The sequence below is a fragment of the Stegodyphus dumicola genome, chromosome 5 (assembly GCF_044657685.1).
Source record: "Stegodyphus dumicola isolate Sdum_Otavi_A_Nest chromosome 5, ASM4465768v1".
Classification (NCBI taxonomy): Eukaryota; Metazoa; Arthropoda; class Arachnida; order Araneae; family Eresidae; genus Stegodyphus; species Stegodyphus dumicola.
Window position 1 is genome coordinate 97,110,415 of NC_140772.1, and position 13,281 is coordinate 97,123,695.

A 13,281-nucleotide genomic window follows, 5' to 3' on the forward strand; every position below is an offset into this window, starting at 1 on the left:
AAAGGATATTAAAAATAAGTTTCACTTGAAAATGTAACTTTAGAAAAAAACCGCAAACACATATTGCTAATTTTCTTATAGAACTGCATTTTAAATTATTTTTGTTTCTGACTAATTGAGATCCAAGATCTAAAGTGTTACGCTTATTCTTTGCCAGACATATTTATTTCTGCCTAATTTAAATAAAGTTGTTCGAAGTATTAATGCTACATTTTCCATAAGCAGTCAATTTTTTATTTTACTAATTTTTAAATATTTTTATATTTACCAGTTTTTTACATTTTTTTCTTTGTAATTTGTTTTATATACAGTTACAACATTTAGCAAACTCTGGCAATGAGTCATTTTACTTGTCAAAGAGGAGTGACAAGAGATATCACAACAGTTGGTATAATCCTGATGGATTTCATTACAAAGAGAACAGATATTATCAGCATAGAAGATTGGATGAAATTTATAAAGTAAGCTTACAAATCAATTATTTATACCTCAGTTTTAAAGCCTTGTACTCTACACTTAAGTAACCAGTTATTAACTTCAGTTCTTATGGCTGTACAATGTAGACTCTTCGAAAAATTGTAAATTAAGTGATATATTTAAGCTTGATGGCGAGATGGCCTTGAAGCTTTAACTTTTTTAACAAATTATTTGCTAATTCTCTTAAATGTAGCAAGAATTTCGATAAAAGTAATATATTATAAATATTCCATTTTTAATTCACATATTTACCCTTTATTAATTTTAAAATTTTGAATACATGTAAATTTAGGAGGGAAAGGTGCCGCGGTTTTGATCACTTAGCCGTATTTTTAAGTAACCAGGATGCACCAATTAGTAGATAGTTCAACATTGTGTGGATTCTTTTTTAGTTCTACTGGTTTGTTTCATCTGTCTACAGTTGCCTTGGAATCTGCCATTAGAAATAAAAACGACATTCAGTGTTAAAATAACAAGAAGTATTTTTATTGTCAAGTCGCCTTCAACATTAAGCACACCGTACAGTAGCTCTAAATTGAGTAAAAGCAAACTAGAAAGCAGAAAGAATTTCTCCAATGGTTCTGCATGTAATGAGGAACACGTCACGTTCCAAACAGGAAAATGGGAAGTTTGCACGGAGTCAGATTAAACTTATTCGACTGTAATGCTCAGGTATGGAAATGTTCACCGATAATGCTATATCTAGCAATCATCTAGACACTATTCATCATGTCAAGTACCGATTATCCAACAGAAGTATTTAAAGACTTTTGTACTCAGAGATAGACCGTTATCTCTTTCACTTAGGGTTTCGAATCCCAATAAAAGCTTGCATTTTCCTTAGTAGTTAGCTGGTAAATATTTACATTCGATATTACAAATATTTATACTTCATACTTCAGGTAATTAAGAAAAACGTATTTATGTTTGCACTGTGAAGAAGGACCAAAAAACAAATGAATCTTTAGTAAAACAATTTTATAAAAAGCGAAAGCTATTACTATTCTTAAAAGTAAGATTTTATGTAACAAAAACCAAATTGCGTTATTTTAGAGTGCAATAATTATAATACTACGAATGTTTCCAAAATTGACTCTAAAGGTATATTTTCACTGACACTTTTAATCTTGTTTCGTTTTTTATCTAACTGCACCGTATACATGTTTATAACGTAAAACAATAATGTGTAAATATTCTAATAAAAATGTAATGGTAGTAAGATATCATCTTAGATAAGCCGTTGTTAAAATATGAGCAATTTAACGCAGGATTTTTGTACTTTCTTTGACTCTTCAATAGATTGATAGAGGAAGTAATTATGATCATATGTCATACGACGAAAGAAGATGTTTTACACGTTGTAACAGAAACGGTTCCATCTGTCGTAATAAACAGAAGAATGAGGAAATCCTCTCATCAAGACCTGCCAGAAAGCCTGACATTACTGGTAATATATCCGATGGAAATACAGATGTCAATAGCTTAAATAATTTGTATGATTCCAGGTACTGTTTTCTACTTCTACAATATATATTGTCTCTTTCTTGAGTTTTGAAAATTGTTAACTACAGTATTTTGAAATCTCTTGTGCTTTGGGACGCACAATAATTTCTGGTACTTTTCCGTTTTGCCGGCGCAAGCGATAAAGTCGCCATTAATGGTACAACTGATGCCAAACGGAATATTCTCGCTGGTAACCTTTTACGCATCATTTTCAAAACAAGTCGCAGCTTTTTCTTATCAGACTGGTTGTTTCTTACAATACTGGCATATAGAATGCATAGAATTTTTATCAGATAGTTCAGTTTATGTCTAAGGCCATTTTCGGTAATTAAGTCAATTGGGATGCAATCACAGCGCTTATCCGAAGCCGAAAATATAGAAAAGGTAAAGTCAAGGGTTAAATTCATCCATTCTAATGAGAATGCATTAGCGAAGTAAAGCACTGCAGTTTTACATAATTTCTGAGTAAGTTATTCGTACGAATTGAAATATTTCTTGCGTTTAAACTTGTGTTCCAAATTAAGATTTAACTTGAAATGGATGTAGATAATTATTGAGAGCCTTAGATTTTTGTAGAGTAGTTTACGTGAGATGAGATCGCTTGGGGTCACGTGATATGAACCGGCGAATCAGGATGTTGAACCATGAAAGCATAGTAAATTCTTAAATTAATGTCTTTTTACAAATTTATTGTCTTTATTTATTGGCTTTTTATAAAATTTTAAGCGATATTAAAATGTTTATGTCTTCTTTTTTTAAAAGAATTATTAGAACTAATATTTTTTTAATATTTTTTATGTGTATACTGTATGTTGTCGCCAATAAAGTCTGCTTGGCGAGATTTGCGCCGGCGAAACGGAAAAGTACCTAATTTCTATTCTAGCATTAAAAAATACATTTATATCAAAGATCCATTTCAAATAAAATTAGACATCATTTTGTTGTAGAATATTTTTGATTACAAAATTCTTCCGTAATATCTTAAAACTCTTCTGCACATACTGCGGTTTCCCTAATGGAAATTTTACCTAATAAACTTTACTGTAATAGCAACAGCTATATATTATTAGATACATATTATTTAATAGCAGATTTTCTCATTAGTATAACTTAGTATTTTTGCCTTAAGCCCTTTTCTCTGCAACTATAAATTTCTTTAAGAAGACATCTAACACAATGAACTATTAGTAATTCTAACGGGTTTTAGAGTGCTAACTATTAAACTTCGACGTTAATAACAAATGAGGATCTCGTATTAATGCAAAGTGACACTAAATTGGACATTTCAATAAGTTCCGTGCTGTGATCTTAGAATACCATTTACTCGGCAGTCTTTACATCAATATATATTTCAGATTAGATACTATTATATATTAGGAGCACTTCTGAACAAATTCCTTACATATCTAAAAGAAAATTTTCAAAAAATATCTGAAAAGCTAGAAGTTAAGTTTTCCGAAATTTTTGCAGGATGCTGTCTTCAGATTTTCCAAAGAAAAAGGAAGATGATAAACAAAATAATCAGTCTTCTAATAGCCATTCTATAATTTCTGACGAGAAAAGGAAGACATCCGAAGATGAAGAAAAAGATTCCACCTGCAGCTTGAACTCACATGTATCGGAAAACACCACTAAAACCTCATCCCCCAAATACAATGATGGATATGCGTCTTGGTAAGTTCTACTGTTGGTACGCTATTACATACTCTCATACGCAAAATTAAGAGAATGCACAAATAAAGTCTATTTTTACGAAATGTATTGAGCGGAAATTACTTATGCCGCCGAAGAATTGTGTAAATATACAACACCTAAGCATACACGTGCATGTCTTCAGAGTTGTGGTTGTGGAAGGGTATATAAGAGAACAAGGAGTTTTCGGTGATTTGTGTTCTTGTACTACTTCATGACATTCGCCATGTTTCTCAGAATTCTCAGAATAAAAATGTAAATTGATCAACAACGAACAAATGTAAATGTAAATGATTAGCCACGAACAGGTAAATGATTCGCCACGAACCACGAATAGGTTAATGCAGGTAAAATGATTAGCCACGAACGTAGGGAAGACGGAATGAGATGGAGAATAGTTGGTGGACTGGAAGCAGGTCAATCACAAGCGCAGGCGGGTATACAGCTCAGTGTCGTGCCCAGTGTTGTCTGAAATTTGTGGGAAAAGTTTCAGGGCATTGAATTCATTTCTAGAAAAGCTAAACAATGTTGACCAAGATTTACGAAAGTGGATTGTTATTTGGCGCATTCAGCATGGCGACTCAGGTTTTGCACAGCTTCACATCTCTCACATGAGCTCTATGCTACCACTAGAACTCGAGGTTTACGGCTTACAGTTGCCCGAAGGCTTCATGAGACAGAACTGTATGCCAGAACACTTGCTGTTTGATCCCGCTCACTGCAGCACACAAGACAGGCAGATTAGCATAGTGTAGGCAACTTGCGCCGTACAATCTATTTTTTACAGATGAGTCGAGATTCTGATAGGGCAATGATTATCTGCGTGCCTGTACCTGGAGAGAGCCTGGAACACGATATTAACCCTCCTTCATCAGAGAATTACTACCTCGTTAATTCATTAGGCTCGCATACACTTGGCCTGTTGTAATGCAAGTATACCGAAGTAATATATTACTGAAAAGTTTCGGAATAAAAATTTTGAATTCTGCAACATTCCATCTTTAAAAATATTTCAGACTGAAATAAGATAAAACAGTCGATTCAAAATAGGTTTCAATATATACAGGCCTTTTTCGTTTGGTTAATACGTTCATTGATAGGGTAGGTATAAACGGATTCATAAGAAGCCGACTAACGCGAAAAAGATAGACCACATCACATGCTGGCGTGTGATTGGTTATTGAGGTAATAGTAAAACATCATGCTCCTGCGCGTGATTAATAACGAAAATGTTAAGGAAAAAAATCATTAATAATGACTTATCTTTAAAAGCTGTAAGAAATTCCGTATTTTTTTTTAGAACAACAACTTTGTAAATGCAATTTTTAATAAGCTAAAGTATACGAGCTTGCAAGAAGTACGAGCTGAAAATTACTCTATTAATAGTAAAATAGGAAGAAAATTAGCTGCTAAATGTGAAAAATATACTTTCTGAAACGAAATTTTTTTTTTTTTTTAGTCCAAAGGGACTTGAGTCCCGAAGGACCATTACTTTCGTTTTGGCATTTTGCGTCGGACGGATAAACGTCGGTTCACTTTTCAAACTGTTGCCATAAAATGTTAGAGTCCTGCATTATATTTGAAGAAATTAAATAATGAAAATCTGCGTAAATGTATGTATATTTCTCACATTGTCATAAAATAACGGTACATAGAGTCATCGAATTTTGAATAACGTAATCCTCCAACGAATATGAGCATGTGGAAAACCAAATTTGAAATTTGAAATTTGTTTTATGATCGATTTCCTATTTTTTAAAACTTTGACGAATTTTTGATTAACAAACTCAAGGATTTCAAAGCGAGCAATGGCAACGTTGTGCAGAAAAAACATTTTTATCTCCAGCGCGTGAGTCTCTGTATCGGAAATTCTAAAGATATGCTCGTTTTAAAACTATTTTGCGATATTGCTGTTGCACTGGATCTTATGGTTTAAGTGCGAGGAACATGATATTTAATAAAGAAAGGTAACACACAAAATGTTAAAAAACGCCCCTTTGGACGTAATTTAAAATCTGAAACATTTCAGATTTTGTTTTTAGTCCAAAGGGATTTGAGTCCCGAAGGACTATTACTTTCGTTTTGGCATTTTGCGTCGGACTCATAAATGTCGGTTCACTTTTCAAACTGTTGCCACAAAATGTTAGAGTCCTGCATTATATTTGAAGAAATTAAATAATGAAAAATCTGCATAAATGTATGTATATTTCTCGTATTGTGATAAAACAACGGTACATAGAACAATCGAATTTTGAATGACGTAATCCTACTACGAATATGGGCATCTGGAATCCCAAATTTGAAATTTGGAATTTGTTTTATTATCGATTTCATATTTTGTAAAACTTAAACGAATTTTTGAGTAACAAACTCAACTATTTAAAAGCGAGCAATGGCAACACTCTACGGAAAAAAAAAAAAAAAAAAAAAAAAAAAAACTTTTTATCTCCAGCGCGTCGAACTGTGTATCGGAAATTCTAAAGATATGCTCATTTTAAAATTATTTCGCAACACTGCTATTGAACTAAATTTTATGGTTTAAGTGCAAAGAACATGATATTTAATAAATGAAAATCGCCACACTAAACTTAAAAAAAAAAAAAAAAAAAAAAAAAAAAACCGCCCCTTTGGACGTAATTTAAAATCTGAAATATTTCAGGTTTTTTAGTCCAAAGGGACTTGAGTCCCGAAGGACTATTACTTTCGTTTTGGCGTTTTGCGTCGGACGGATAAACGTGGGTTCACTTTTCAAACTGTTGCCATAAAATGTTAGAGTCCTGCATTATATTTGAAGAAATTAAATAATGAAAATCTGCGTAAACGTATGTATATTTCTCACATTGTCATAAAATAACGGTATATAGAGTCATCGAATTTTGAATAACGTAATCCTCCAACGAATATGAGCATGTGGAAGACCAAATTTGAAATTTGAAATTTGTTTTATGATCGATTTCCTATTTTTTAAAACTTTGACGAATTTTTGATTAACAAACTCAAGGATTTCAAAGCGAGCAATGGCAACGTTGTGCAGACAAAACATTTTTATCTCCAGCGCGTGAGTCTCTGTATCGGAAATTCTAAAGATATGCTCGTTTTAAAACTATTTTGCGATATTGCTGTTGCACTGGATCTTATGGTTTAAGTGCGAGGAACATGATATTTAATAAAGAAAGGTAACACACAAAATGTTAAAAAACGCCCCTTTGGACGTAATTTAAAATCTGAAACATTTCAGTTTTTTTTTTTTTTTTTTTTTTTTTTTTTTGTGCGAAATTCTTCCATTATCTCAATTACCACTACTTGCTCAGCGCAGAAAGTAAGGTTACAGCACTTGCCATAGTAGCCAGATAGTGATCTATTGGATCTGGTTAGCGGAAACTGCTTCTAATCCAAAATTCAAAATGCAAGTTCGGCTCGAGAGGAAGGGTTTGCGTTATTTTTTTTTCTTTCTTCATGCGTGCAGTATGAGTCGCTTCCTGTAATGTATGAAGGGTAAAATTTTGGGTAATAGTATAAGATAGTTTCTTCCTCCGTCCAGCATCCTTTTAGGTGTAACGTTAGCACACTCGGCGCGTATTCGAGAGGTACAGGTTCGGATCCAGAGAGGGCATAGTATATTTCTCACATCTCCTGCTTCAAAAACTACAGAGGCGCCCGAACTAAAAGCTGATGAACAATAATGCGTCACCACTAAGATTTGGCGACGAAGTCCCCTAATATCCTGACACCCTTCAAAAGGGAGAGTATAATAAGATATCAAAAGTGAGTCCAGCCTGAGCCATCTGTAGCAGTTGGTCTTATGGTCAAGTACAAATAAGGTTATTTAGTTAGTTAGTTCTGAGTACTGGCTCCCAGCCCACCTAGCAGGCGAAACCTGGCATATGACTGTGAGTATAGATAAGGTATTTTCTCCCTCGTTCCAGCATGCCTTCATGGTGCAACGGTATAGCACACTCGGTGCGTATTCAAACGGCCAATGTTCCAGCCCCTGCCAAGGCATTGCTCAGTTTTCATGTCTCCTGCTTCAAAATAATCTAATGACTCTAAAGCAGAACCACTAAACGACCGGTGATTTCACCCATTTTCGACAAATGCTTAACAAGCAAGTATTTAGCATTGGGTAGAAAAATGCATATAGACAGTACCTTGACAGACAGTACCCTTATAGACAGTGTCTTGTCTTGCTTTGGACTTAATTCTTCTTTTCTGTGAAAACGGATGAGCCAGACTTTATTAACATTAAATACAACGCCTAATTTATTTATATTTATAAAATGAACAAAATAAAATATCTGTTTAAGTGTCTTTTTTAAACGTGAATACCTTTATTTTTAACTGTTTATACCTGTAGAAATGATGATGGGTGTCTCAGAAGGTATTTTACCTAAAGGAGGTTTGCACATTTTATGAAATTAGTTGCAGGTGGTTCCAAGATTGTAGATCCCAATCTTTTTATACATCTGTGGGATTACTTCAAAACAAACTTATTTTCGTTAGAAAAGAAAACATAAGAGAGATCATTTAAAAAACTGAATTTAAAATTTAACTACATATATAAGAACAGACGCATTACCATGCTTTCACATGAGTAGAAAAGGCTGTTCTGTCTGTGTCTTTACAAAGAAGGAAAATAATCTAAAATTACATAAAAAAATATCTAAATAAAGTTAAATTTCATTTTAATGTTTTAATTCTCTATTCATGGAGTCTTTGAGGAACTTTATATAAAATTATACTACATCTGTAATCACTATCACTAATAAGAATGTAATTACTAAAATTACATCTTCTATTAAAAGTAGGTTAAAATACTTAAATTTGCTAATTTTGTACTAAATTTTACTCTGTGCAGGTACATGTCAGAGGAGCAACAACAAATTGTTGACACATTACGAGAAGTAAATATGAGGCATGAACGACAGTTAAGAAGAGACATTCAAGCGGCAAAGGAAGGTCACCCTCGATCGGATGATTCTTCTTCCAGCTACAACGAAATGAACTGCTCGGACACTCAACATCGTTCATCCTCCTCTGATGAAGATGAATGTATAACTCTCCTTCTTTCATCAACTGATGTAGCTCCTATTTGTGATCCTTTAAGTGAAGAAGATGTTGAAATAATTAGAAATGATTACCTCGAAAAATCAAGTAGCGATTATTTTGAAGATTTCCAAAGCATATTCACAGTTTCCCCAGAGAAAAAAATTATAAATACGCTCACAAAAGTTTGCATGAAAGAGGAATTTTCTACTGACAGCCAGAGATTTGAAGATATTCACAATAACAAACTTATTTCTAAAGATGTCATCAAACAAAATGTAGAATGTGTCGAGGAAAATTCAAAAAAGCCATTAAGCAAGGTAAATAACGAAGATGAAGTTGTGAACTCTTCATATAATGAGGTTTCTGAAGACACCAACGCTGAGAAATTAAATGACTGTAAAAATGAGGAAACTTTAAGCCCCATATCTTCTTCACACTCATATTCCAGAAGTTCTAGTCCATATAATGATATTCTAAAGGAATATAAATATGACGCAAAAATTGAAGAGGTAAGAAACGCAAAAACTAAAGATTCTTATAAAGAATATCTTAACAATTCGTATCATCCATTACATGAAAAGAAGAGCACTCCATTAGATGATCCACTAGAAATCATTGATTCTTGCATAAATAATAATTTAGATGATGAAAAGCTTCAAAATATTTTAGATGATGAAAAGCTTATTGAACGAGCTAACGTAGCTGAAAAAGAGAATAAGCTTTCCAAGAAAAACTTCCAGCTGTCTTCACAAATCTCTGAATTTCCCAGGCAATCTAATTTGTACAGCAAAAATGAAGATGAAAATGCTAAGGAAACAGAAATGAAAGACTTCAATGATTCCATCACTCTGACAGACACAGAGACTTCTTCTTCAGTAGAAACAGCAGTTAACGATACCTGCAATTTTAAATGCAAAGAATTGCCAAATAACTGCCGAAACGAACGGAAAGAGATAAAATCATCTAAGGTGCGAAACTATGAAATGCATTCGGAAATCTTAAACACCACTTCTCTGAATACTGTTAAAAATTCGTGTGAGTGTAATGAAAATCCTGAGTATCATATATTTGTGCGCAACTCTAAAATAGATATTTCGCATAATATACAAACTCAGGATAATCAACGCGTAAAATCAGATAGCTGTTTAATCAACCCAAACGTCAACCATAAATGTACTTTTCAACAGACAGGCACGTGTTCACTGTCAGATCCATTTCTGTCTAACGCTCAAAATGTTCAAACTTACAAGCGAATTTCTGTTGAAGATATCTTCCAGATACAAACAAATGTAGAAAAATCTGATGCATTAAAAAACTTATTTCATGTTCCAGTGCGAGCTAATTCTTCAAAAACGAGCAGCAAATCTTCTGTTTCCTATATATCACCCACAACTCATTTAAAAATGCTTTTAGGAATTGGTCAACCTAGCTCTCAGCCTACTTCTAACCACCAAGAAATCACCAAATACGAAAAGACTGTTTCTTCACAAGATTATCAGTCCTCCTTACTGTCGAAAACTAGTACATCCAGTAGATTCAAAATATCATTTCCGCATAGTAAGGAAGATGGAAACTACAAGCACTCTATGACTCAAACTTTGCAAGCTCGTTCTGAACAAACTTCCATCCAGAATGTATCCGAATCCTCGAATTCCTTTCTTTCAAATACTTGCAAACTTCAGAAAGGCTATAAAATTCAGGAAGTCACGCATAAAGAAGGTAAAAATCCATCGATAAGAAATGACTCTCATATTACTAGAAACTACTACTCAGGCGAAAATCTTAATCATAGAAACAGACACCTCACAACGAAGACATTTTATTACAGCAATATTTCCGATAAATCAGGTAAAATGAAAAATCAACATAAAAATTTTAATGCAACATCAAGCGAAGAACTTAATGCTAAAAGCAAGATATATCCTGAAAAAAAACCTTTTAAAGGAAGTTATTATCCGAAATCAAATGAAAGGGTGAAAACTTTTGCACAATATGAAGCACCCGAAAACCAAAGGAAACAGAGAAAGAAGAGAAGTAAGAAAGATAAAGGTACAGCAAATAATCGTTGTTTAGGTCATGCAGAATTTTCAAAAGCTAAGCACGAGGCAAACTTTAAAGAGAAATCAGTCGAAATTGAGTTGAATGTCTCGAAAAGAGGAAAAGATGTGACGCAAGAAAAGCATACAAAAAACGCCATATTAGATTCACCTAAAAGCAAAAATTCCAGTATCCGGAGATCTGCCGCCTTCTTAAGTAACAGCACAACGCGAAGTTTAGAAAGCTCAAAAGTAGAAAATGTGAATATTTCTGCACATTGCATAAGATCTCATGAATTTCAGTCATTAGATTTAAATAAGATAAAACAAAATGAGCTTGTTGAAACAAATAAACAGCAAATTAAAACTTCACCTGCAATAAATAAAGTGAAAAATCCTAACACTGAAAAAATAGATGAAATAAGCAATATTCGAAGCAATTTTTGTCATCAAAGTAACGAACTAAAATTCAACAAGGAAACCGATATTCAAAGTTCAGAATCTAGAAGGCAGACTGTTGAATCCAAGACCTGCCTTAAATTAAATGATATTAGTTTAGACAAGAAAACTGTTTCATCCGAGCTACCCAACGATTTGGGGCATGTTTCGAGACATGATTTCTGTATTCCCAAATACAATATAAAAGTAAGTGTTCATAGAGAAGAGAAGAGTAAAGCCAAAGCATTCGATAATAGAAAAAAGCAAGAAGTAATCGCAAGCAAAGAATGTGCGAGACCTTTTGAACCATCAAAATACAAATCTGAATCCCTCAATAAATCATCGGAATTAAAGACAATCAATTCAGTTATAAAACAGCAACATGAAAAACATATTGCCGTTGAAAAAATGAGCAAACGCAACAACATTTCCTCCTTATTATGTAATATGGACAATTTGTATCGGACTCTTAGAGTAAATTCCCACGCTCTTGATATTGATGTAATCAATCAAAGAGCACGCTGTATGTCTAATGATGGATGCAAAGAAAACAAGAACAATGTCTCCAAATCATATAATGTTCATAACCAAATACTTTCTTTAAATATAAAATCTCAAAATAAGTATCTTTGTAAAGAGGATTGTTTCTTACTATTTGGAAAGTATGATGACAAAGTAGCGTTTAACCGAAATCCTTTTCATACTTTTTCAATAAGGAATTTAAGGAATGCGATTTTTGAAAAACTGAATTTTAATTCTGCAGGAATCTTCATTCCGAAACTTACTATTTTTCTTTTAATTATGAAAGAATTTTTTCTCGCTGAAAGATATTTTTATGATACAAATGGTGCAAATATCCTTGCAAATAAAGTTATTTCACGAAAACATTTTGCTGGCAAACATTACTTTGATAAAAACATTTTTCAGCATGTAATTAGAACGCAGAAGACGACAAAAGGATCTCTAATACCCAAATCATCATGTGAAAGAACTTCGCTGCAGTTAGATTCTGATAGGAGCTTAAAATGTATAGAAGATACAGAATTGCCAATCTCTAATTCTAGCGTCATAAACTATTCAAAGAATGAAACCCTTTTATTGTGTACCTTATGCTACAAATTAGCCACATCTATTTTAAAATCTACATCTTGCCCAAGGATTTTTATTGTTGAAAGTGACACATTCGATGCATCAGACTTCCTAAAATTACAAGGTGACATTCTTTGCAAGTTGCTTCCTTGCGAAAAGCATACTTCAAATCAGCCTCACAAATCCAGCTTTGTAGAATCCCATGTGTTACATATATCCCCGTTATCTCTGAAGACGATGTCAGCTTTAGCTGCAAATAAGAAACATTTAAGCCATGAAAACGTCTCCAAAGTTTCAGCTGATTATATGCAAAATAAACGTATGTGCGCATCAAAGGATCAAACTAGTGATATTTGTCTGATATCTAAACTGGGGGAGAAAATAGAAGAAAGACATGAAGCTCTAGATATTTCCCAAATATCAGTTGTGAGTCCAAGATGTATTTCTTCTGTGAAATAAACGTTAGAGTATGTTTTGAAAATCTTTATGGATTTCATTCCCGACCAAAAAGAATTTCATTTAAGATACGAAATTTTTCATTCCAAAAAAGTATCGTTTTTAATGACGTTTCAAAATTCTTTTTTCGAATTTTATGCTTACTCAAGTCATAAATATTCTTAAATGACATCGCTAAATGTAAAAAATTCACTTCATTTTCATTTTCATATTTTTATCTTGAGAATGTAAATGAAACCGACATGTACTTTTTGTTTTAAATATAGTAATACGTAAAAGAATTCCGAATTTCAAACAAATATCTTATTTGAATTTAAAATAATGTTTTAAATTGTTTATTCTGTTTTATGAAAAGTTGACTGTTAAGTATTATGAATATATTGACATTGAATTAAATGTGCAAGTTAAAAATTTACGAATAAAGAAACTATTTCATTAATTCATTTGCATATTTTTCTTCTAATTTCTCTTCTTCTGTAAACAACACTGTAATATTTCAATTTTAACAAATTATCTTCGACTGGAGAGAATTAAGAAGTTTTCA

The 13,281-nt window shown here is 32.8% G+C and overlaps 1 protein-coding gene across 1 annotated transcript in view; it reads left to right on the forward strand.

Moving 5' to 3' along the window:
• LOC118197691 (uncharacterized) overlaps nucleotides 1–13,010 on the forward strand; it is a 37,159-nt gene extending 24,149 nt beyond the window's left edge. The window contains exons 4-7 of the mRNA XM_035369228.2: nucleotides 312–461; nucleotides 1,777–1,982; nucleotides 3,451–3,654; nucleotides 8,528–13,010. Coding sequence (XP_035225119.2) covers nucleotides 312–461; nucleotides 1,777–1,982; nucleotides 3,451–3,654; nucleotides 8,528–12,740 — 4,773 coding nt within the window. The 3' untranslated portion in view covers nucleotides 12,741–13,010. The remainder of the gene's footprint in view (nucleotides 1–311; nucleotides 462–1,776; nucleotides 1,983–3,450; nucleotides 3,655–8,527) is intronic.
• Nucleotides 13,011–13,281: the final 271 nt, after the last annotated feature.